Source organism: Lithobates pipiens, unplaced genomic scaffold (genome assembly GCF_037356315.1).
Source record: "Lithobates pipiens isolate NorthernLeopardFrog02 unplaced genomic scaffold, aLitPip1_a1.2 Scaffold_19, whole genome shotgun sequence".
Classification (NCBI taxonomy): Eukaryota; Metazoa; Chordata; class Amphibia; order Anura; family Ranidae; genus Lithobates; species Lithobates pipiens.
In genome coordinates this window covers 592,013,106-592,035,175 of record NW_027507764.1, presented here as the reverse complement: position 1 = coordinate 592,035,175, position 22,070 = coordinate 592,013,106, and the positions used below count along the sequence as shown (strand labels likewise).

General features: G+C 46.5%; 1 protein-coding gene across 1 annotated transcript in view; it reads right to left on the bottom strand.

The window, feature by feature from the left end:
• Window positions 1–22,070, bottom strand: part of LOC143997780 (uncharacterized) — a 38,957-nt gene that overhangs the window by 8,308 nt on the left and 8,579 nt on the right. The window contains exon 2 of the mRNA XM_077493571.1: window positions 626–2,203. Coding sequence (XP_077349697.1) covers window positions 626–2,203 — 1,578 coding nt within the window. The remainder of the gene's footprint in view (window positions 1–625; window positions 2,204–22,070) is intronic.

Genomic DNA, 22,070 nt, shown 5'->3' with positions numbered 1-22,070 from the left:
AAGATGGCGGCGGCAGCACTCGAGTGTCGATCTAGAGATCGGCTTCGGGTGCCGACATCGCGGACGCGCTGGACAGGTAAGTGTCACTATTTTAAAAGTCAGCAGCTGCAGTATTTGTAGCTGCTGGCTTTTAAAAAAAAAAAAAAAACGCGGACTCCCACTTTAATCTAGGTTTACCTGTAGGTCAAAGTGTGTTGTAAGGGTTTACAACCACTTTAAAACACAATTGACATTTTTAAATAACACATATTTTTGTGCAACATTATTAGAGACAAAGAGTACAGTAAGAGCCCGTTCACACGGAGGCAACACGACTTGCAGCGCGACTGCCTCAGGCGACCGGGATCCGACTTTAGCGACGGTTTGTGAAATGACTTCTGTATAGAAGTTAATGCAAGTCGCCCCAAAAGTCGTACAGGAACCTTTTTCTAAGTCGGAGCGACTTGAGTCGCTCCGATTAGAACGGTTCCATTGCATAGAGCAGGACACGACTTGTCAGGCGGCTAAGTCGCCTGACGGGTCGCCCCTGTGTGAACCGGCCCTTAGGGGTTTTAATAAAAGAATGAAAAGACCACAGTGGATATAGCTTTGGTGGCTTCTGATAATATGTAGTCAAAGCTGGTACCTGCTCTTTGAGACTGATTTTCAAATCTTTTAATAGCTTCTTCCAGAATTTGAATTCTCTCGATGAATCCACTTGTCCCTTCCTTGTTCTCTTTTTCAATGACCAGTCGGATATAATCTACAGCAGACGTTAGGTTGGGTTTTAAGGTGATCTCTTTGAGACTTTTAAGGATCTTGGCAATCTCCTGAATTAGTTTCAGCACCTCAGCCTCTGACTTATTAAGGTCGTCCTTCAATTTGATGAAAACATTTGGTGGAGTCATCACCTTGTTCTCCTCTTTTTCGTATTTTTCTTTTACTGCAAAATAACTTTTCTTTTTGGGTTCAACAAAAGTTTGCCAGTAAACATTTTCAGAAACATGTTTGCTGAAGCTATGTCCACACACACTGCAAGTTCCCTTCAAACTAAAAACTTCACAAGAACAAACTGAGGGGTCAAAATACACGAGGCAGTCTTGGTGACATGTGAAGTGGCATTCCTGGCAGTTGGTTGAGTATACAAATGAGTTTATCTTTCTTTTTGCGGTTTTCAACACTTCAAACTCAAAATGCTCATTCTCTTCAATCTCTGCCTTGTGTTTATTCAGAGCTCTCTCGGTTTGCTCCAGTTCATGATGTTTCCTGATCACCTCCTCAATTTTTTGGACAAGTCCATCCAAAGTTACCTCCAAAGCATTTCTTTCTGCTAGAACATCCTTGGTTGAACTGAAATCTTTACTTGTTATTCCAGGCAAAAAGTGTAAAAGAAATTTCCTAGTGCTTTCCATTCCCATCTTCCACTGCCCTTCACTGGTCTTGTAGACATAATCGTCAACTTCATCAGGGCCGTTTTTAGCGTACACCATGCTGTTATTGACCTTGAAGTACACAGGTTCTCCATCTTCAGAGTTTGCACAGAGAACACCAGTCTCAGTAATTGCTGAGAGAACGCTCGGTTCCTGGACATCAGCGAAGGTGGTGAAGAAGACTATATTCTCCTTGATGTCATTCCCAAAAATGGATAAAATGTTGTCATAGATGTACTTCTGTGTTGGAGTTAACCGAGCCAAAGTAGACGGAACCACAAAACAAATCACATCGATTTCCGTGAATTTGCATTTATGAAAAAATTCTCGCATCTTCCGCATGATTTTCTCATTGTGCTTTACATTTTTGGTGTCTCCAAACCCTGGAGTGTCAATAATAGTTATGGTGTATGGGATTCTGAAGTAATGGTCGTGGTTGATCTGGTAGATGGTGACACTCGATGTTTGGCTGTGAGCTTGACTCTTCTCACTACTCTCCTCAATTAGCTGAATCCGGTAATCATCCTTCCAGTCCACACCAAAGATGTAGTTGACCATAGTGTTAATCAGGGATGTCTTTCCAGACCCAGTTTCACCGACCATCATGATCACTTTGTTTTTCTTATCGGCCTTTGCTGTTTCAAATTCCCACATCTTCTGATGCTTGACATGCTTCAGTGCCATCCTGTAAATGGTCAGAGGTCCAACCTTCTCTGCGCAGCTCAGGGACCTGTGCGTTTTTAGTAGTAGGGACAATTTGCATTTCTCTACCGTAGAAAGGCAGCGTTCAGTACCTACAAAATCAACATACAAACAGTTATTGATGATATCTTTATATGGCTACTATAACAAGTCACCAAACTATTAGACATGTGCATTTCGCTTCATTCCGATTCGAAATTCGGACGAATTTTCATTATTCGGACATTCGGATGCATCCGAATTACCGAATTACAATGCTAATGAATTCAATCAAATTCGGACGAAATTCGACTCAATACCGGATTCAAAATGATTTCAACATGATTCGACATTATTTCAACCGCATTCTAAATGATTTCAACATGATTCGACATTATTTCAACCGCATTCAAAAATATTTTGTGACCCGAATTTAGGGCCATGTATCTCGGTGTGACTTGGCGCTAGTGAAATTCCAAATTTGGTATGTTGTAGTGCTAGTACTATTGTGTTTGCATACCAAATTTGGAGTTTCAAGCACCAAGTGATCCCGATATACATGGCCCCAAATTCGGGTCACAAAATGTCAAGCACTTTTCTGCAGCAGAGAATCACATTTTGCGACCCGATTTTGGGGCCACATATCTCGGGGTCACTTATAGCTAGAAACCCCACATTTTGTATGCAAACACAATAGTACTAGCACTACAACATATCCAAATTTGGAGTTTCTAGCACCAAGTGACCCCAAGATACATGGCCCTAAATTCGGGTCACAAAATATTTTCGAATGCGGTTGAAATAATGTTGAATCATGTTGAAATCATTTCGAATGCGGTTGAAATCATTTCGAATGCGGTTGAAATCATTTCGAATGCAATTGAAATAATTTCGAATCCAGTAGAAATATTTTCGAATTTGGTTGAAATATTTTCGAATGTGGCCGATTTTTCGAATTCGGTTGAAAACTAAACGAAATCCGAAAACGAATTTAAGGAAGTTAACGAATATAACTAAACGAAATTAATGAATTAACGAATTAAAACGAAACGAAACTAAACAATTTTTTTCCTTTTGCACATGTCTACAAACTATTATAAAAGGGTACAACCAGACAGGTTATGGTGGGGTGGGCTAAAATTAACAAAAAAAGTCCCCCACCTATGTAGTGAGAAACACAATAGAGCCTTCTAAATACAGAAGCTATTTACATGGGTCACTTCCATCACAGGATTAAAATATGAAGGATTTATCAGCCCGACTCCATAAAAGCCATGGTTTTCATACACTGCTCTGACGATGGCTGACTAGCTTGAAACAGCTGTATGCTAAGGGTGAGCTTAAGATTAAGGCCTAACACAAGTTCAGACCGAACCTTGGCTGTTTGGACATTTGGATGAAACATTTACCCGTTCATTGGGAGACAACCATGTATAATAGTGGTAATGCAAATTTTTTTATAACAGCCTCCCAGTGTCAATGGCATCACCCAGCCCCATTAACCACATTACGACTGGCGCACACAGATGTACGTCGGCAGAATGGCACGGACAGGCATATGGGCGTACAGGTACATCCCTTTGAACTTGCCGCCGTTCCATCGCGTGAGCCCCAACGGCGGCGCGCTTGCATTGCCTGTCGCGAGCTCCGTGAGTCGGGTCGCGGGTCCCACGGACTCGATCACCACGGGGATACCGCGGTGATCGGGAGAGCTGATCAGTGTAGTGTTACACACAGCCCCTCCAGTTAGAAACACTCCCCAGTACACACTTAACCCTTCCCTAGCCCCCTAGTGTTTAACACCTTCACTGCCAGTGTAATTATTACTGTAATCAGTGCAATTTAATCGCACCGATCGCTGTAAAAATGACAATGGTCCCAAAAATGTGTCAAACTTGTCCGATGTGTCCCACATAATGTCGCAGTCACGATAAAAATCACCGCCATTACTAGTGTAGCACTAACCCCCAAAGGAGCTGCTGGTTATTTTTGGGCTTACCGTTACCTTTCTTTCTCCTTGTTTGACGTCTAGGGGATGTCCAGTGGTAGGTGGCCCAGTAACTTGAGACTGACAATAGATCCACTTGAATGGATTTTATTTGCAAAAACTCAAACCACTGCACAGTCTTTCAACTTGGGATCAGAGGGTTGGGAAGGAGGATCAGGTTCTCTCAATGTAAAAATCAAAAATGTTAGAAAACTTGCTTACTTTGACAGCATCCAGAGAATAGCCATTCACAGCTGGATGATCACTCAGGTTGAACAGTCCCTCTCTCACAAGGCCGAGCAGCCAACAAGGTGCTTCCTCAGGAACAAAGTCTTTGTCACAGACGTTGTTGTAGAACACGTAGGAAACTAAGCTGTAGAACACTTGTAGGATACCTGGATCTTTCAGCCCACTTGGCGATATCCACAAGACTGGATTCTCTCGGTTACTTCAGCCCTTCCAGGCTCTTGTTAAGAAAACCAACCCATAGGTGGTGTTCTTCTAAAGAGTCCTCCCCTGGAATGCTTGAAGTTCAATGGGTCTCTCCCGAACCAGAGACAGCACCCGTCCACCTTGGAATCCTTCCTTAGTTCCCTTGCCTTGGGCTAGCCAGCCCCGAGGCATTAAAGCCAGGTGTATCCGCACCCCAGGCCATAGCCTTCCTGGGGGCTGGTCAGGAGGACCAGGACCATGTAGTCAGCACAGCATACTGGACCGGAAACCCCGAACCATGGGACGTCCGCATCTTAAATACCCTCTCCCAGAGGACACAGCGAGAGGGCCACTCCCACTGACCTGGCTCCAGAGGAGAGTAACTTAAGCGCCTGACTAGACCATAGTTTCACGCCTGTCACCAGAGACAGCGCCCCCCTGCGTCCAGGCTGAATATCTCACAGTCCAGTCAGACTGACACAGAAGTCAAATTTAGGCAAATAGACCCAAACCAAACTGTAGTTTGGGTAAGGTATTAACTTTGAAAAAAACATAGCGCATGCTCTTCAGGAGCCCGGCGCTACACTAGTAAAAAAAAAAAATATTAATTAAAATGCCATAAAACTATCCCCTATTTTGTAGACACTATAACTTTTGCGCAAACCAATCAAAAACGCTTATTGCAATTGTCAGTTAAAACGACGCAGTGCCGAATCGCAAAAAGTGCTCTGGTCTTTGACCAGCAAAATGGTCCGGGGCTGAAAGTGGTTAAAGAAGACCTTCAGGCCTGGTATATATTTTAAAGGGGACCCCACACAACAATGTGTGTTCACCCCCCACATGCCATAAGAGACTCTTCAGATCTGGTATGGATTAAGCCCCTGTTCACATGGGCAAGATTTGACATGCGACATGCCAATCGGTGCAACGCCGACTTTGTGGTGCCGCATTGATTTCCAAAATTAGTTCCTGCACTATGTAGCAGATGACATTTGCGATCCAATGTCACACGCCTGAAAATTTAGTTTTTGGCCTCAGAACAGTAAAGGTTCTGAGGGTTGATTATGTAGGTTGGCCTAAACAACAGTCTGGCCAGACTATGTTTGGAAGTTCTGCCTGGTCATGTGGACGGTGAGGTGCACATGACGGGCCAGAACCAAGTCTGGTTGGATGTTTTGGTATCGGCCCTCTCGGAGCCAATCAGCGGGAGTGCCGGGGCCCACTGAGGAGTCTGGGAGGGGGTACTTAAACGGGTGTGGGTCACGTGTTCGTGGTTCCGGAGTGTTCGGGAGACCCATGCGGTCTGTTCTGGTTCCAGGACCGGGGTAGCCCGGTGAGGGGTCCCGGTCACGGGGTGTTCGACACCCCGCAACATGTTCCTGTCAGTGGCCCCTGATAGACCTGCCTGGTCTGGGGTAGGGATCAGTCTGTTTCGGAACCGACTGGTTCGAGGAGCAGTAACTGAGGGAGGATTCAAGGTGTCCGGGTGTGCTCTTGGCTTGGAGGGACACCGCAGCTCGTGGAAGTGACGGGGGAGGACTCTTCGGAGGAGGGCCAGCAAATGGCATCCTGAGAAGTGCCTGGTTACTGAGTTGAGAAGGACATTGGCAAATTGACACTTTTCCAGTACCATAAAGGAGACGGGAAACGTTCCAGGTACGGAGGAAAAAGGTTCCTGTTGCCCTTAGTTGTTTGTTCAAGTTTGAGTCAACGTGCTGACTGCCATGATCTCTGGCTAGAGATCTGTTCAGCCTTGAAGTACCCAGCTGCGAGTGGCTACTCTCTGGGTGGAAATAGAGACTTTGCTAGACCTGCAGTTCAAGGTGCCTGAGTTCTTCACCCCATGCCCTCTGTTCCCTAAAGAGGCTGTGTTAAAAAAGTTCTACTGCAAAACCTTTTTGAAAGGATTTTATCTGTGTCAGTGTACAAGTCGTTGGGTATCAACCCTGGGAACCCCTAGACGCGGAGGAGCAGGCCAAGAGAAGGTAACCAGTAAGCCCATTCAGTCAAGGCCACCCTGCAACGGGTTATGGCTGCTACAACTACTTTTGCCGACTTTGGGGGTGACTTCAATAGACATCTGTGCATGAACCCACACGGATGTCTTTTAACTCACCTCCGAAGTCGGACTGAAATATGGCTTTAAAATCGTTCGAGTTCAGGTGAAGTCGCGCAATTTCAAAGCCGCGTTCAGTGTAAACGGAGGCTTAAGGGGGAACCACGTGCAAAACACAATTTTTTTTTGTTCCCTCAGGGCCATGTTCAGCCCTGTATTCAGGGCCACTGATAAGGCAGTACAGCCAGCCCTCCTGTACTGGGCGCGGGACCCATCAGTTCAAAAGGGGGGCTCAGACACCTACTGAGCGGGAGGGCCAGTTGTACTGTCTCATTGCAGACACCGATCCTTTTCTGTCTCCCACTGCAGCACTGCCGGCTTCTCCTCCTCTTCTTTTCCACCAGATGCACTGTAAGAGAATTGGTTCTATCCCATATGCCACTTTCATCTGCTGTCCGGGCCCCCCTTGCCAACTTTCCTGCTCTCCCGCCAGCAGCTGCTGGCTGCACTGCAAGAGAATTGGTTCTAGCACAGGTGCCACTTGACCAGGGTAGTCTAAAGGCCCCCACTATTACCTGTTACCCATTCCACTCCAACCTCCACCCCCCATGTTTTACCCATAAGTAAGAGACCACACCTTGCTGTGGAGTAAAATGGCCATAACAGCCTTTATTACAATCCTCAAAATACTCCAACCAAAAATATATAAATATATATCTCCATAAATATATATATAACCGAAAGAATGTACAATATAAAATATACTTAATAAACATAAACATATAACCAATAACACACATCTGGTAACGAAATAGCATATAGCTAACATGCCCGGTCTGGTGATCTCTGACGGTGACCCATAACTTTACCAACCCAACAAGTCACTGCGGTACCCACTTCCCACTTCTCCAGGCCTCTAGCTGTGACCGCTCGGAGACAACCTCCGCAGTGACAACCATACCGGTATTCCCTCCAACGTTCAGGAATACACCGGAGGGACCCATCTTAGCAATGGGCCCCCCACCCCATATCAGATGACTTCTGATTTTTACCGCCAACCGTCAAAGACCACCAGACACACACCGCCAACGTCCAACTCCGACTGCACAGCTGTCATGACATCCGATCCACGGCACCTGGAAGAAAAACACAACAACAACCAAACACCTCAAACTCAGAAAAGTAGGGAGGGAGGGTGGGACAACTGCCTCCTCTCTGGTTCTCCTCCGTCGGACTGAATTCAGCTCCGCCCCCTCCACCTTTTATACGGCTCCGCCCCCTCCATACAGCAGACTCTCCCAGCTCCTCCTACCGGCCTCTGCCTACCCCCCAATTAACCCCCTGCTGCCCTTATACATCCCTGTCATGCCCGGCCCTCCGTTAGTTTCCTTGTAGTCATGCACTCCGAGCCTCACTTTCATCTGCTGTCCGGGCCCCCCTTGCCAACTTTCCTCCTCTCCCCCCCACCTTGTCCTGGCTCTGGCACCAAAAATTGGAACACATGCCCATGCTATACCCTTGGTTATTTCTTTCAAATAAGGCTGGTGGACAGTCAGGAAGGACAGAATTATAGGAACCGCTGAGACAATCGGAGGGTCAGGTTTCACATAAAGTCTGAGTATTGCAACCCTTTCTCACATACTATCTCTCAGCTCATAAGTTTGCATTATGTAGGGTTCTGGTCATTTTTGACCCCCTCACAATCCAGCTAAAGTCCAAATACAAGAACAAATGGGGCACTGGGTTACGATTTTTTTCTAAGGGTTATTGAAATTGTCACTGGGCTTCGGTTCGGCAGCACTCCACAAAAGAGGGACAAAAGAGGGACTACCCCCAAGAACAGGGAGAGGCCCCAGAGTTGAGAATCCACAGACAGTGCCTTGAAAAAGTAGTCACACCCCTTAACATTTTCCACATTTTGTCATGTTACAACCAAAAACGTAAATGTATTTTATTGGGATTTTATGTGATAGACCAACACAAAGTGGCACATAATTGTGAAGTGGATGGAAAATGATAAATGGTTTTCAATTTTTTTTTTTTTTTTACAAATATCTGAAAAGTGTGTTGTGCATTTGTATTTAGCCCCCTTTACTCTGATACCCCTAACTAAAATCTAGTGGAACCGATTGCCTTCAGAAGTCACCTAATAAATAAATAGAGTCCACCTGTGTGTAATTTTATCTCAGTATAAATACAGCTGTTCTGTGAAGCCCTCAGAGGTTTGTTAGAGAACCTTAGTGAACAATCAGCATCATGAGGGCCAAGGAACACACCAGACAGGTCAGGGATAAAGTTGTGGAGAAGTATAAAGCAGGGTTAGGTTATAAGAAAATATCCCAAGCTTTGAACATCTCACAGAGCTCTGTTCAATCCATCATCGGAAAATGGAAAGAGTATGGCACAACTGCAATCCTACCAAGACACGGCCGTCCACCTAAACTGACCAGGCCGGGCAAGGAGAGCATTCATCAGAGAAGAGCCAAGAGGTCCATGGTAACTCTGGAGGAGCTGCAGAGATCCACAGCTCAGGGGGGAGAATCTGTCCACAGGACAACTATTATGTCCCGTACACACGGTCGGAAATTCCGATGGGAAAAGTCAGATCGGATTATGTTGTTGGAAAATCCCACCGTGTGTGAGCTCTAGCGGACTTTTTCCACCTGAGTTTCCGTCGTAAAAAATTTGAGAGCAGGACCTTAAATTTTCTGACAACAAAATCCGATCAGACTTTTTCCGATCGTGTGTATAGAATTCTGACGCACAATGTGCTATGCATGCTCAGAATAAATTTGGGGACCAAAGCTATTGGCTACTGGCCTCTACGTAGTCCCGTCCTATGTTTTGTACGTCACCTCATTCAGAACGATGGGATTTTCCAACAACTTTGTCTCACCATGTGTATGCAACACAAGTTTCGGACAAAATCCGTTGGAAAAAATCAGACGGATTTTGTCGTCGGAATGTCCGACCGTGTGTACGGGGGCTTAGTCGTGCTCTCCACAAATCTGCCCTTTATGGAAGAGTGACAAGAAGAAAGACATTGGTGAAAGAAAGTCATAAGAAGTCCTGTTTGCAGTTTGTGAGAAGCCATGTGGGGGACACAGCAAACATGTGGAAGAAGGTGATCTGGTCAGAGGAGACCAAAATTCAACTTTTTGGCCTAAAAGTAAAACGCTATGTGTGGGGGAAACTAACACTGCCCATCCCCCTGAACACACCATCCCCACTGTGAGACATGGTGGTGGCAGCATCATGCGGTGGGGATGCTTTTCTTCAGCAGGGACAGGGAAGCTGGTCAGAGTTGATGGGAAGATGGATGGAGACAAATACAGGACAATCTTAGAAGAAAACCTGTTAGAGTCTGAAAAATACTTGAGACCGGGGTGGAGGTTCACCTTTCAGCAGGACAACGACCCGAAACATCCAGCCAGAGCTACAATGGAATGGTTTACATCAAAGCATATTCATGTGTTAGAATGGCCCAGTCACAGTCCAGACCTAAATCCCATTGAGAATCTGTGGCAAGACTTGAAAATTGCTGATCACAGACGCTCTCCATCCAATCTGACAGAGCTTGAGATATTTTGCAAAGAAGAATGGGCAGAAATGTCCTCTCTAGATCTGCAAAGCTGGTAGAGACACCCCCAAAAAGACTTGCAGCTGTAATTGCAGGGAAAGGTGGTTCTACAAAGTATTGACTCCGGGGGGTGCCATACAAATGCCCCCCCCCCACACTTTTCACATATTTTTTTGTATTATTTATCATTTTTCTTCCACTTCACAATTATGTGACACTTTGTGTTGGTCTATAATAGGGATCCCCAAACTTTTCAACACGAGGGCCACATTGTAGATTTTACAAGTATTCGGGGGCTGAAAAAAAATCAGTTATGTATAAAACACATGAATGAATAACATTTTAATGTATATATTTTACATGGATCATTTTTGTAATCAGCAGTGTCTCCAGCAATGTCCCCATCAGTGGTGACTCGAGCAATGTCCCCATCAGTTAGGGGTGCAACGGATCAAAAAACTCACTGATCCGATCGTTCCTTGCATCAGAGTCACGGATCAGATAATTTTTCGGATCAGCAAATAATTGAATTTGCAAAAAACTGTGAAAATTCCACCACCATATAGTCCCCACTGTAATATCCACAATCTCCCCCACTGTAATATTGGCTGAGTATGGCTGGGTATCGCTGAGTATGGCTGGGTATCACTGAGTATTGCAGAGTATGGCTGGGTATGGCAGAGTATTGGCAGGGTATTTCAGAATATTGACAGGGTATTGCAGAGTATTGCAGAGTATTGGCAGGGTATGGCAGAGTATTGGCATGGTATGGCAGAGTATTGCAGAGTATTGGCAGAGTATTGCAGAGTATAGGCAGGGAATTGCAGAGTATTGGCAGGGTATTTCAGAGTATTAGCAGGGTATTGCAGAGTATTGCAGAGTATTGGCAGGCTATTGCAGAGTATTGGCATGGTATGGCAGAGTATTGGCATGGTATGGCAGAGACGATGTCTATGAGGACGAAACGCGTCGGGAGGACTCTACTGCTGCCGATTTTTATTTGAAAAACCTGTGAAAATTCCACCACCATATAGTCCCCACTGTAATATCCTCAATCTCCCCCACTGTAATATTGGCTGAGTATGGCTGGGTACGGCTGGGTATCGCTGAGTATGGCTGGGTATCACTGAGTATTGCAGAGTATGGCTGGGTATGGCAGAGTATTGGCAGGGTATTTCAGAATATTGACAGGGTATTGCAGAGTATGGCAGAGTATTGGCAGGGTATGGCAGAGTATTGGCATGGTATGGCAGAGTATTGCAGAGTATTGGCAGGGAATTGCATAGTATTGGCAGGGTATTTCAGAGTATTAGCAGGGTATTGCAGAGTATTGCAGAGTATTGGCAGGCTATTGCAGAGTATTGGCAGGCTATTGCAGAGTATTGGCATGGTATGGCAGAGTATAGGCATGGTATGGCAGAGATGATGTCTATGAGGACAAAACGCGTCGGGAGGACTCTACTGCAGCCGATTTTTATTTGAAAAACGCTTGATTTACTTCTCAAATGTGAGTTTGTTACTATTTTTATTAAATTTCGTTTCTTAATGGTATTACACTATATGGCCCCATCTTCTTATTTCATGCGTCCAATATTCTGAACTGGACCTTTACACAATTGGAGAAAACCTATCATCATCAATTATATAGGCGGAGAGACCGTTTTGATGTTTCCTTGGAGATTCAATCTGCATGAGTTCGAATTTCTACTGGTACTACAAAAAGCCCGTATGACCCTTCGAATATATATTCCTTTGGGTCTGATACGTTCGGTAAGCCCGCATCCACAGTGGTGGTGGGATTGTCACGTGGTGTTCGCATGTCATCCCTTTAAGAGTGAAGACGGACTGATAATTTTACTACACACGTGGGATTTGATTATTTTCACCATACAAAGAGACTTTATGTTTATACCAACAAACTGTTTTGGTCACTGATTATTTTGTTTTTTTGCACACAAAGCATTATATTGTTATGTGGTAAATGTATTATAGACATATGTAATGCACAAATTTTTGAGGTAAATTGTTTATTAGCACCAGTTTGATACTTATTTTGATTAATGTTCTCATCATAAGGAACATTGGCATAGCCCTAGGCAGTTGTACACAGGGGTTACCATACAAGTTTTTGTATTTGTTTGCATTTTTTTCATTCTTTCTTTTAGCGCTACATGTTTACTTAGCTATGGCAGAATATTGGCAGGGTATGGCAGAGTATTGGCATGGTATGGCAGAGTATTGGCAGGGTATTGCAGAGTATTGGCAGGGTATGGTAGAGTATTGGCAGGGTATGGCAGAGTATTGGCAGGGTATGGCAGAGTATTGGCAGGGAATCGCAGAATATTGGCAGGGAATGGCAGAGTATCGGCAGGGAATTGCAGAGTATTGGCAGGGTATCGCAGAGTATTGCAGAGTATTGGCAAGCTATTGCAGAGTATTGGCAGGGAATTGCAGAGTATTGGCAGGGTATTGCAGAGTATTGGCAGGCTATTGCAGAGTATTGGTAGGGTATTGCAGAGTATTGCAGAGTACTGAAGAGTATTGGCAGGGAATTGCAGAGTATTGGCATGGTATTGCAGAGTATTGGCATGGTATGGCAGAGTATTGGCAGGGTATTGCAGAGTATTGGCAGGGAATTGCAGAGTATTGGCTGGGTATTGCAGAGAATTGGCAGGGTATTGCAGAGTATTGGCAGGGTATTGCAGAGTATTGGCTGGGTATTGCAGAGTATTGGCAGGGTATTGGCAGGGTATTGGCAGAGTATTGGCTGGGTATTGCAGAGTATTGGCTGGGTATTGCAGAGTATTGGCAGAGTATTGGCAGGGTATTGCAGAGTATTGTCAGGGTATGGCAGAGTATTGTCAGGGTATGGCAGAGTATTGGCAGGGAATTGCAGAGTATTGGCAGGGTATTGCAGAGTATTGGCAGGGTATGGCAGAGAATTGGCTGGGTATTGGCAGGGTATTGGCAGGGTATGGCAGAGTATTGGCAGGGTATGGCAGAGTATTGGTAGGGTATTGGTAGGGTATGGCAGAGTATTGGCTGGGTATTGCAGAGTATTGGCAGGGAATTGCAGAGTATTGGCTGGGTATTGCAGAGTATTGGCAGGGTATTGCAGAGTATTGGCTGGGTATTGCAGAGTATTGGCAGGGTATTGGCAGGGTATTGGCAGAGTATTGGCTGGGTATTGCAGAGTATTGGCTGGGTATTGCAGAGTATTGGCAGAGTATTGGCAGGGTATTGCAGAGTATTGTCAGGGTATTGCAGAGTATTGGCAGGGTATGGTAGAGTATTGGCAGGGTATCGCAGAGTATTGGCAGGGTATGGCAGAGTTTTGGCAGGGAATGGCAGAATATTGGCAGGGAATGGCAGAGTATCGGCAGGGAATTGAAGAGTATTGGCTGGGTATCACAGAGTATTGCAGAGTATTGGCAAGCTATTGCAGAGTATTGGCAGGGAATTGCAGAGTATTGGCAGGGTATTGCAGAGTATTGGCAGGCTATTGCAGAGTATTGGTAGGGTATTGCAGAGTATTGCAGAGTACTGAAGAGTATTGGCAGGGAATTGCAGAGTATTGGCATGGTATTGCAGAGTATTGGCATGGTATGGCAGAGTATTGGCAGGGTATTGCAGAGTATTGGCAGGGAATTGCAGAGTATTGGCTGGGTATTGCAGAGTATTGGCAGGGTATTGCAGAGTATTGGCAGGGTATTGCAGAGTATTGGCTGGGTATTGCAGAGTATTGACAGGGTATTGGCAGGGTATTGGCAGAGTATTGGCTGGGTATTGCAGAGTATTGGCTGGGTATTGCAGAGTATTGGCAGAGTATTGGCAGGGTATTGCAGAGTATTGTCAGGGTATGGCAGAGTATTGTCAGGGTATGGCAGAGTATTGGCAGGGAATTGCAGAGTATTGGCAGGGTATTGCAGAGTATTGGCAGGGTATGGCAGAGAATTGGCTGGGTATTGGCAGCGTATTGGCAGGGTATGACAGAGTATTGGCAGGGTATGGCAGAGTATTGGCAGGGTATTGGCAGGGTATGGCAGAGTATTGGCTGGGTATTGCAGAGTATTGGCTGGGTATTGCAGAGTATTGGCTGGGTATTGGCAGAGTATTGGCAGGGTATTGCAGAGCATTGGCAGAGTATTAGCAGGGTATTGCAGAGTATTGGCAGGGTATGGCAGAGTATTGGCTGGGTATTGCAGAGTATTTGCAGGGTATTGGCAGAGTATTGGCAGGGTATTGAAGAGCATTGGCAGGGTATTAGCAGGGCATTGGCAGGGTATGGCAGGGTATTGGCAGGGTATGGCAGAGCATTAGCAGGGTATAGCAGAGTATTGGCAGGGTATTGCAGAGTATTGGCAGGGTATGGCAGAGTATTGGCATGGTATGGCAGAGTATTGGCAGGGTATTGCAGAGCATTGGCAGGGTATGGCAGAGTATTGGCAGGGTATGGCAGAGTATTGGCATGGTATGGCAGAGTATTGGCATGGTATGGCAGAGTATTGGCAGGGTATTGCAGAGCATTGGCAGGGTATGGCAGAGTATTGGCAGGGTATGGCAGAGTATTGTCAGGGTATTGTAGAGTATTGGCATGGTATGGCAGAGTATTGGCTGGGTATTGCAAAGTATTGGCAGGGTATGGCAGAGTATTGGCAGGGTATGGCAGAGTATTGGCAGGGTATTGCAGAGCATTGGCAGGGTATTAGCAGGGTATTGCAGAGTATTGGCAGGGCATGGCAGAGTATTGGCATGGTATGGCAGAGTATTGGCTGGGTATTGCAAAGTATTGGCAGGGTATGGCAGAGTATTGGCAGGGTATGGCAGAGTATTGGCAGGGTATTGCAGAGCATTGGCAGGGTATTATCAGGGTATTGCAGAGTATTGGCAGGGTATGGCAGAGTATTGGCTGGGTATTGCAGAGTATTTGCAGGGTATTGGCAGAGTATTGGCAGGGTATTGCAGAGCATTGGCAGGGTATTGCAGAGTATTGGCAAGGTATGGCAGAGTGTTGGCAGGGTATGGCAGAGCATTAGCAGGGTATGGCAGAGTATTGGCAGGGTATTGCAGAGTATTGGCATGGTATGGCAGAGTATTGGCAGGGTATTGCAGAGCATTGGCAGGGTATGGCAGAGTATTTGCAGGGTATTGCAGAGTATTGGCATGGTATGGCAGAGTATTGGCTGGGTATTGCAAAGTATTGGCAGGGAATGGCAGAGTATTGGCAGGGAATGGCAGAGTATCAGGAGGGAATTGCAGAGTATTGGCATGGTATGGCAGAGTATTGGCAGAGTATTGGCTGGGTATTGCAAAGTATTGGAAGGGTATGGCAGAGAATTGGCAGGGTATGGCAGAGTATTGGCAGGGAATGGCAGAGTATTGGCAGGGAATGGCAGAGTATCGGCAGGGAATTGCAGAGTATTGGCAGGGTATTTCAGAGTATTGGCAGGGTATCGCAGAGTATTGCAGAGTATTGGCAGGCTATTGCAGAGTATTGGCAGGGTATCGCAGAGTATTGCAGACTATTGGCAGGGAATTGCAGAGTATTGGCAGGGAATTGCAGAGTATTGGCAGGGTATCGCAGAGTATTGGCAGGCTATTGCAGAGTATTGGCAGGGTATTGCAGAGTATTGGCAGGGTATTGCAGAGTATTGGCAGAGTATTGCAGAGTATTGAAGAGTATTGGCAGGGAATTGCAGAGTATTGGCATGGTATTGCAGAGTATTGGCATGGTATGGCAGAGTATTGGCATGGTATGGCAGAGTATTGGCAGGGTATTGCAGAGTATTGGCTGGGTATTGCAGAGTATTGGCAGGGTATTGCAGAGTATTGGCTGGGTATTGCAGAGTATTGGCAGGGTATTGCAGAGTATTGGCAGGGTATTGGCAGGGTATTGGCAGAGTATTGGCTGGGTATTGCAGAGTATTGGCTGGGTATTGCAGAGTATTGGCAGGGTATTGCAGAGTATTGGCAGGGTATGGCAGAGTATTGGCGGGTATGGCAGAGTATTGGCAGGGAATGGCAGAGTATTGGCAGGGAATGGCAGAGTATCGGCAGGGAATTGCAGAGTATTGGCAGGGTATTTCAGAGTATTGGCAGGGTATCGCAGAATATTGCAGAGTATTGGCAGGCTATTGCAGAGTATTGGCAGGGTATCGCAGAGTATTACAGAGTATTGGCAGGGAATTGCAGAGTATTAGCAGGGAATCGCAGAGTATTGGCAGGCTATTGCAGGCTATTGCAGAGTATTGGCAGGCTATTGCAGAGTACTGGCAGAGTATTGCAGAGTATTGAAGAGTATTGGCATGGTATTGCAGAGTATTGGCATGGTATGGCAGAGTATTGGCATGGTATGGCAGAGTATTGGCAGGGTATTGCAGAGTATGGGCTAGGTATTGCAGAGTATTGGCAGGGTATTGGCAGGGTATTGGCTGGGTTTTGCAGAGTATTGGCTGGGTATTGCAGAGTATTGTCAGGGTATGGCAGAGTATTGGCAGGGAATTGCAGAGTATTGGCAGGGTATTGCAGAGTATTGGCAGGGTATTGCAGAGTATTGGCAGGTATGGCAGAGTATTGGCAGGGTATGGCAGAGTATTGGCTGGGTATTGGCAGGGTATTGGCAGGGTATGGCAGAGTATTGGCAGGGTATTGGCAGGGTATGGCAGGGTATTGGCAGGGTATGGCAGAGTATTGGCTGGGTATTGCAGAGTATTGGCTGGGTATGGCAGAGTATTGGCAGGGCATGGCAGAGTATTGGCAGGGTATTGCAGAGCATTGGCAGGGTATTATCAGGGTATTGCAGAGTATTGGCAGGGTATGGCAGAGTATTGGCTGGGTATTGCAGAGTATTTGCAGGGTATTGGCAGAGTATTGGCAGGGTATTGCAGAGCATTGGCAGGGTATTGCAGAGTATTGGCAAGGTATGGCAGAGTGTTGGCAGGGTATGGCAGAGCATTAGCAGGGTATAGCAGAGTATTGGCAGGGTATTGTAGAGTATTGGCAGGGTATAGCAGAGTATTGGCATGGTATGGCAGAGTATTGGCAGGGTATTGCAGAGCATTGGCAGGGTATGGCAGAGTATTGGCAGGGTATTGCAGAGTATTGGCATGGTATGGCAGAGTATTGGCTGGGTATTGCAAAGTATTGGCAGGGTATGGCAGATTATTGGCAGGGTATGGCAGAGTATTGGCAGGGAATGGCAGAGTATTGGCAGGGAATGGCAGAGTATCAGGAGGGAATTGCAGAGTATTGGCATGGTATGGCAGAGTATTGGCAGAGTATTGGCTGGGTATTGCAAAGTATTGGAAGGGTATGGCAGAGTATTGGCAGGGTATGGCAGAGTATTGGCAGGGAATGGCAGAGTATTGGCAGGGAATGGCAGAGTATCGGCAGGGAATTGCAGAGTATTGGCAGGGTATTTCAGAGTATTGGCAGGGTATCGCAGAGTATTACAGAGTATTGGCAGGCTATTGCAGAGTATTGGCAGGGTATCGCAGAGTATTGCAGACTATTGGCAGGGAATTGCAGAGTATTGGCAGGGAATTGCAGAGTATTGGCAGGGTATCGCAGAGTATTGGCAGGCTATTGCAGAGTATTGGCAGGGTATTGCAGAGTATTGGCAGGGTATTGCAGAGTATTGGCAGAGTATTGCAGAGTATTGAAGAGTATTGGCAGGGAATTGCAGAGTATTGGCATGGTATTGCAGAGTATTGGCATGGTATGGCAGAGTATTGGCATGGTATGGCAGAGAATTGGCAGGGTATTGCAGAGTATTGGCAGGGTATTGCAGAGTATTGGCTGGGTATTGCAGAGTATTGGCAGGGTATTGCAGAGTATTGGCAGGGTATTAGCAGGGTATTGCAGAGTATTGGCAGGGTATGGAAGAGTATTGGCATGGTATGGCAGAGTATTGGCAGGGTATTGCAGAGCATTGGCAGGGTATGGCAGAGTATTGGCAGGGTATTGCAGAGTATTGGCATGGTATGGCAGAGTATTGGCTGGGTATTGCAAAGTATTGGCAGGGTATGGCAGATTATTGGCAGGGTATGGCAGAGTATTGGCAGGGAATGGCAGAGTATTGGCAGGGAATGGCAGAGTATCAGGAGGGAATTGCAGAGTATTGGCATGGTATGGCAGAGTATTGGCAGAGTATTGGCTGGGTATTGCAAAGTATTGGAAGGGTATGGCAGAGTATTGGCAGGGTATGGCAGAGTATTGGCAGGGAATGGCAGAGTATTGGCAGGGAATGGCAGAGTATCGGCAGGGAATTGCAGAGTATTGGCAGGGTATTTCAGAGTATTGGCAGGGTATCGCAGAGTATTACAGAGTATTGGCAGGCTATTGCAGAGTATTGGCAGGGTATCGCAGAGTATTGCAGACTATTGGCAGGGAATTGCAGAGTATTGGCAGGGAATTGCAGAGTATTGGCAGGGTATCGCAGAGTATTGGCAGGCTATTGCAGAGTATTGGCAGGGTATTGCAGAGTATTGGCAGGGTATTGCAGAGTATTGGCAGAGTATTGCAGAGTATTGAAGAGTATTGGCAGGGAATTGCAGAGTATTGGCATGGTATTGCAGAGTATTGGCATGGTATGGCAGAGTATTGGCATGGTATGGCAGAGAATTGGCAGGGTATTGCAGAGTATTGGCAGGGTATTGCAGAGTATTGGCTGGGTATTGCAGAGTATTGGCAGGGTATTGCAGAGTATTGGCAGGGTATTGGCAGAGTATTGGCTGGGTATTGCAGAGTATTGGCTGGGTATTGCAGAGTATTGGCAGGGTATTGCAGAGTATTGGCAGGGTATGGCAGAGTATTGGCGGGTATGGCAGAGTATTGGCCGGGAATGGCAGAGTATTGGAGGGGAATGGCAGAGTATCGGCAGGGAATTGCAGAGTATTGGCAGGGTATTTCAGAGTATTGGCAGGGTATCGCAGAGTATTGCAGAGTATTGGCAGGCTATTGCAGAGTATTGGCAGGGTATCGCAGAATATTGCAGAGTATTGGCAGGGAATTGCAGAGTATTAGCAGGGTATCGCAGAGTATTGGCAGGCTATTGCAGGCTATTGCAGAGTATTGGCAGGCTATTGCAGAGTATTGGCAGGGTATTGCAGAGTATTGGCAGAGTATTGCAGAGTATTGAAGAGTATTGGCATGGTATTGCAGAGTATTGGCATGGTATGGCAGAGTATTGGCATGGTATGGCAGAGTATTGGCAGGGTATTGCAGAGTATTGGCAGGGTATTGCAGAGTATTGGCAGGGTATTGCAGAGTATGGGCTAGGTATTGCAGAGTATTGGCAGGGTATTGGCAGGGTATTGGCAGGGTATTGGCAGAGTATTGGCTGGGTATTGCAGAGTATTGGCTGGGTATTGCAGAGTATTGCAGAGTATTGTCAGGGTATGGCAGAGTATTGGCAGGGAATTGCAGAGTATTGGCAGGGTATTGCAGAGTATTGGCAGGTATGGCAGAGTATTGGCAAGGTATGGCAGAGTATTGGCTGGGTATTGGCAGGGTATTGGCAGGGTATGGCAGAGTATTGGCAGGGTATTGGCAGGGTATGGCAGGGTATTGGCAGGGTATGGCAGAGTATTGGCTGGGTATTGCAGAGTATTGGCTGGGTATGGCAGAGTATTGGCAGGGTATTGGCAGAGTATTGGCAGGGTATTGCAGAGCATTGGCAGGGTATTAGCAGGGTATTGCAGAGTATTGGCAGGGTATGGAAGAGTATTGGCAGGGTATGGCAGAGTATTGGCAGGGTATTGGCAGAGTATTGGCAGGGTATTGCAGAGTATTGGCAGGGTATTGCAGAGTATTGGCATGGTATGGCAGAGTATTGGCTGGGTATTGCAAAGTATTGGCAGGGTATGGCAGAGTATTGGCAGGGTATTGCAGAGTATTGGCAGGGTATGGCAGAGTATTGGCAGGGTATGGCAGAGTATTGGCAGGGAATGGCAGAGTATTGGCAGGGAATGGCAGAGTATCGGCAGGGAATTGCAGAGTATTGGCAGGGTATTTCAGAGTATTGGCAGGGTATCGCAGAGTATTGCAGAGTATTGGCAGGCTATTGCAGAGTATTGGCAGGGTATCGCAGAGTATAGCAGAGTATTGGCAGGGAATTGCAGAGTATTGGCAGGGTATCGCAGAGTATTGGCAGGGTATTGCAGAGTATTGGCAGAGTATTGCAGAGTATTGGCAGGGAATTGCAGAGTATTGGCATGGGATTGCAGAGTATTGGCAGGGTATGGCAGAGAATTGGCTGGGTATTGGCAGGGTATTGGCATGGTATTGCAGAGTATTGGCATGGTATGGCAGAGTATTGGCATGGTATGGCAGAGTATTGGCAGGGTATTGCAGAGTATTGGCAGGGTATTGCAGAGTATGGACTAGGTATTGCAGAGTATTGGCAGGGTATTGGCAGAGTATTGGCTGGGTATTGCAGAGTATTGGCTGGGTATTGCAGAGTATTGCAGAGTATTGTCAGGGTATGGCAGAGTATTGTCAGGGTATGGCAGAGTATTGGCAGGGAATTGCAGAGTATTGGCAGGTATGGCAGAGTATTGGCTGGGTATTGGCAGGGTATTGGCAGGGTATGGCAGAGTATTGGCAGGGTATTGGCAGGGTATGGCAGAGTATTGGCAGGGTATTGGCAGGGTATGGCAGAGTATTGGCTGGGTATTGCAGAGTATTGGCTGGGTATGGCAGAGTATTGGCTGGGTATGGCAGAGTATTGGCAGGGTATGGCAGAGTATTGGCAGGGTATTGCAGAGTATTTACAGGGTATTGGCAGAGTATTGGCAGGGTATTAGCAGGGTATTGCAGAGTATTGGCAGGGTATGGAAGAGTATTGGCAGGGTATGGCAGAGTATTGGCATGGTATGGCAGAGTATTGGCAGGGTATTGCAGAGCATTGGCAGGGTATTAGCAGGGTATTGCAGAGTATTGGCAGGGTATGGAAGAGTATTGGCAGGGTATGGCAGAGCATTGGCAGGGTATTGGCAGAGTATTGGCAGGGTATGGCAGAGTATTGGCAGGGTATTGCAGAGTATTGGCAGGGTATGGCAGAGTATTGGCATGGTATGGCAGAGTGTTGGCAGGGTATTGCAGAGCATTGGCAGGGTATGGCAGAGTATTGGCAGGGTATTGCAGAGTATTGGCATGGTATGGCAGAGTATTGGCTGGGTATTGCAAAGTATTGGCAGGGTATGGCAGAGTATTGGCAGGGTATTGCAGAGTATTGGCAGGGTATGGCAGAGTATTGGCAGGGTATGGCAGAGTATTGGCAGGGAATGGCAGAGTATTGGCAGGGAATGGCAGAGTATCGGCAGGGAATTGCAGAGTATTGGCAGGGAATTCCAGAGTATTGGCAGGGTATCGCAGAGTATTGCAGAGTATTGGCAGGCTATTGCAGAGTATTGGCAGGGTATCGCAGAGTATTGCAGAGTATTGGCAGAGAATTGCAGAGTATTGGCAGGGTATCGCAGAGTATTGGCAGGCTATTGCAGAGTATTGGCAGGGTATTGCAGAGTATTGGCAGAGTATTGCAGAGTATTGAAGAGAATTGGCAGGGAATTGCAGAGTATTGGCAGGGTATGGCAGAGTATTGGCATGGTATGGCAGAGTATTGGCCGGGTATTGCAGAGTATTGGCAGGGTATTGCAGAGCATTGGCTGGGTATTGCAGAGTATTGGCTGGGTATTGGCAGGGTATTGCAGAGTATTGGCAGGGAATTGCAGAGTATTGGCAGGGTATTGCAGAGTATTGGCAGGTATGGCAGAGTATTGGCTGGGTATTGGCAGGGTATTGGCAGGGTATGGCAGAGTATTGGCAGGGTATTGGCAGGGTATGGCAGGGTATCGGCAGGGAATTGCACAGTATTGGCAGGGTATTTCAGAGTATTGGCAGGGTATCGCAGAGTATTGCAGAGTA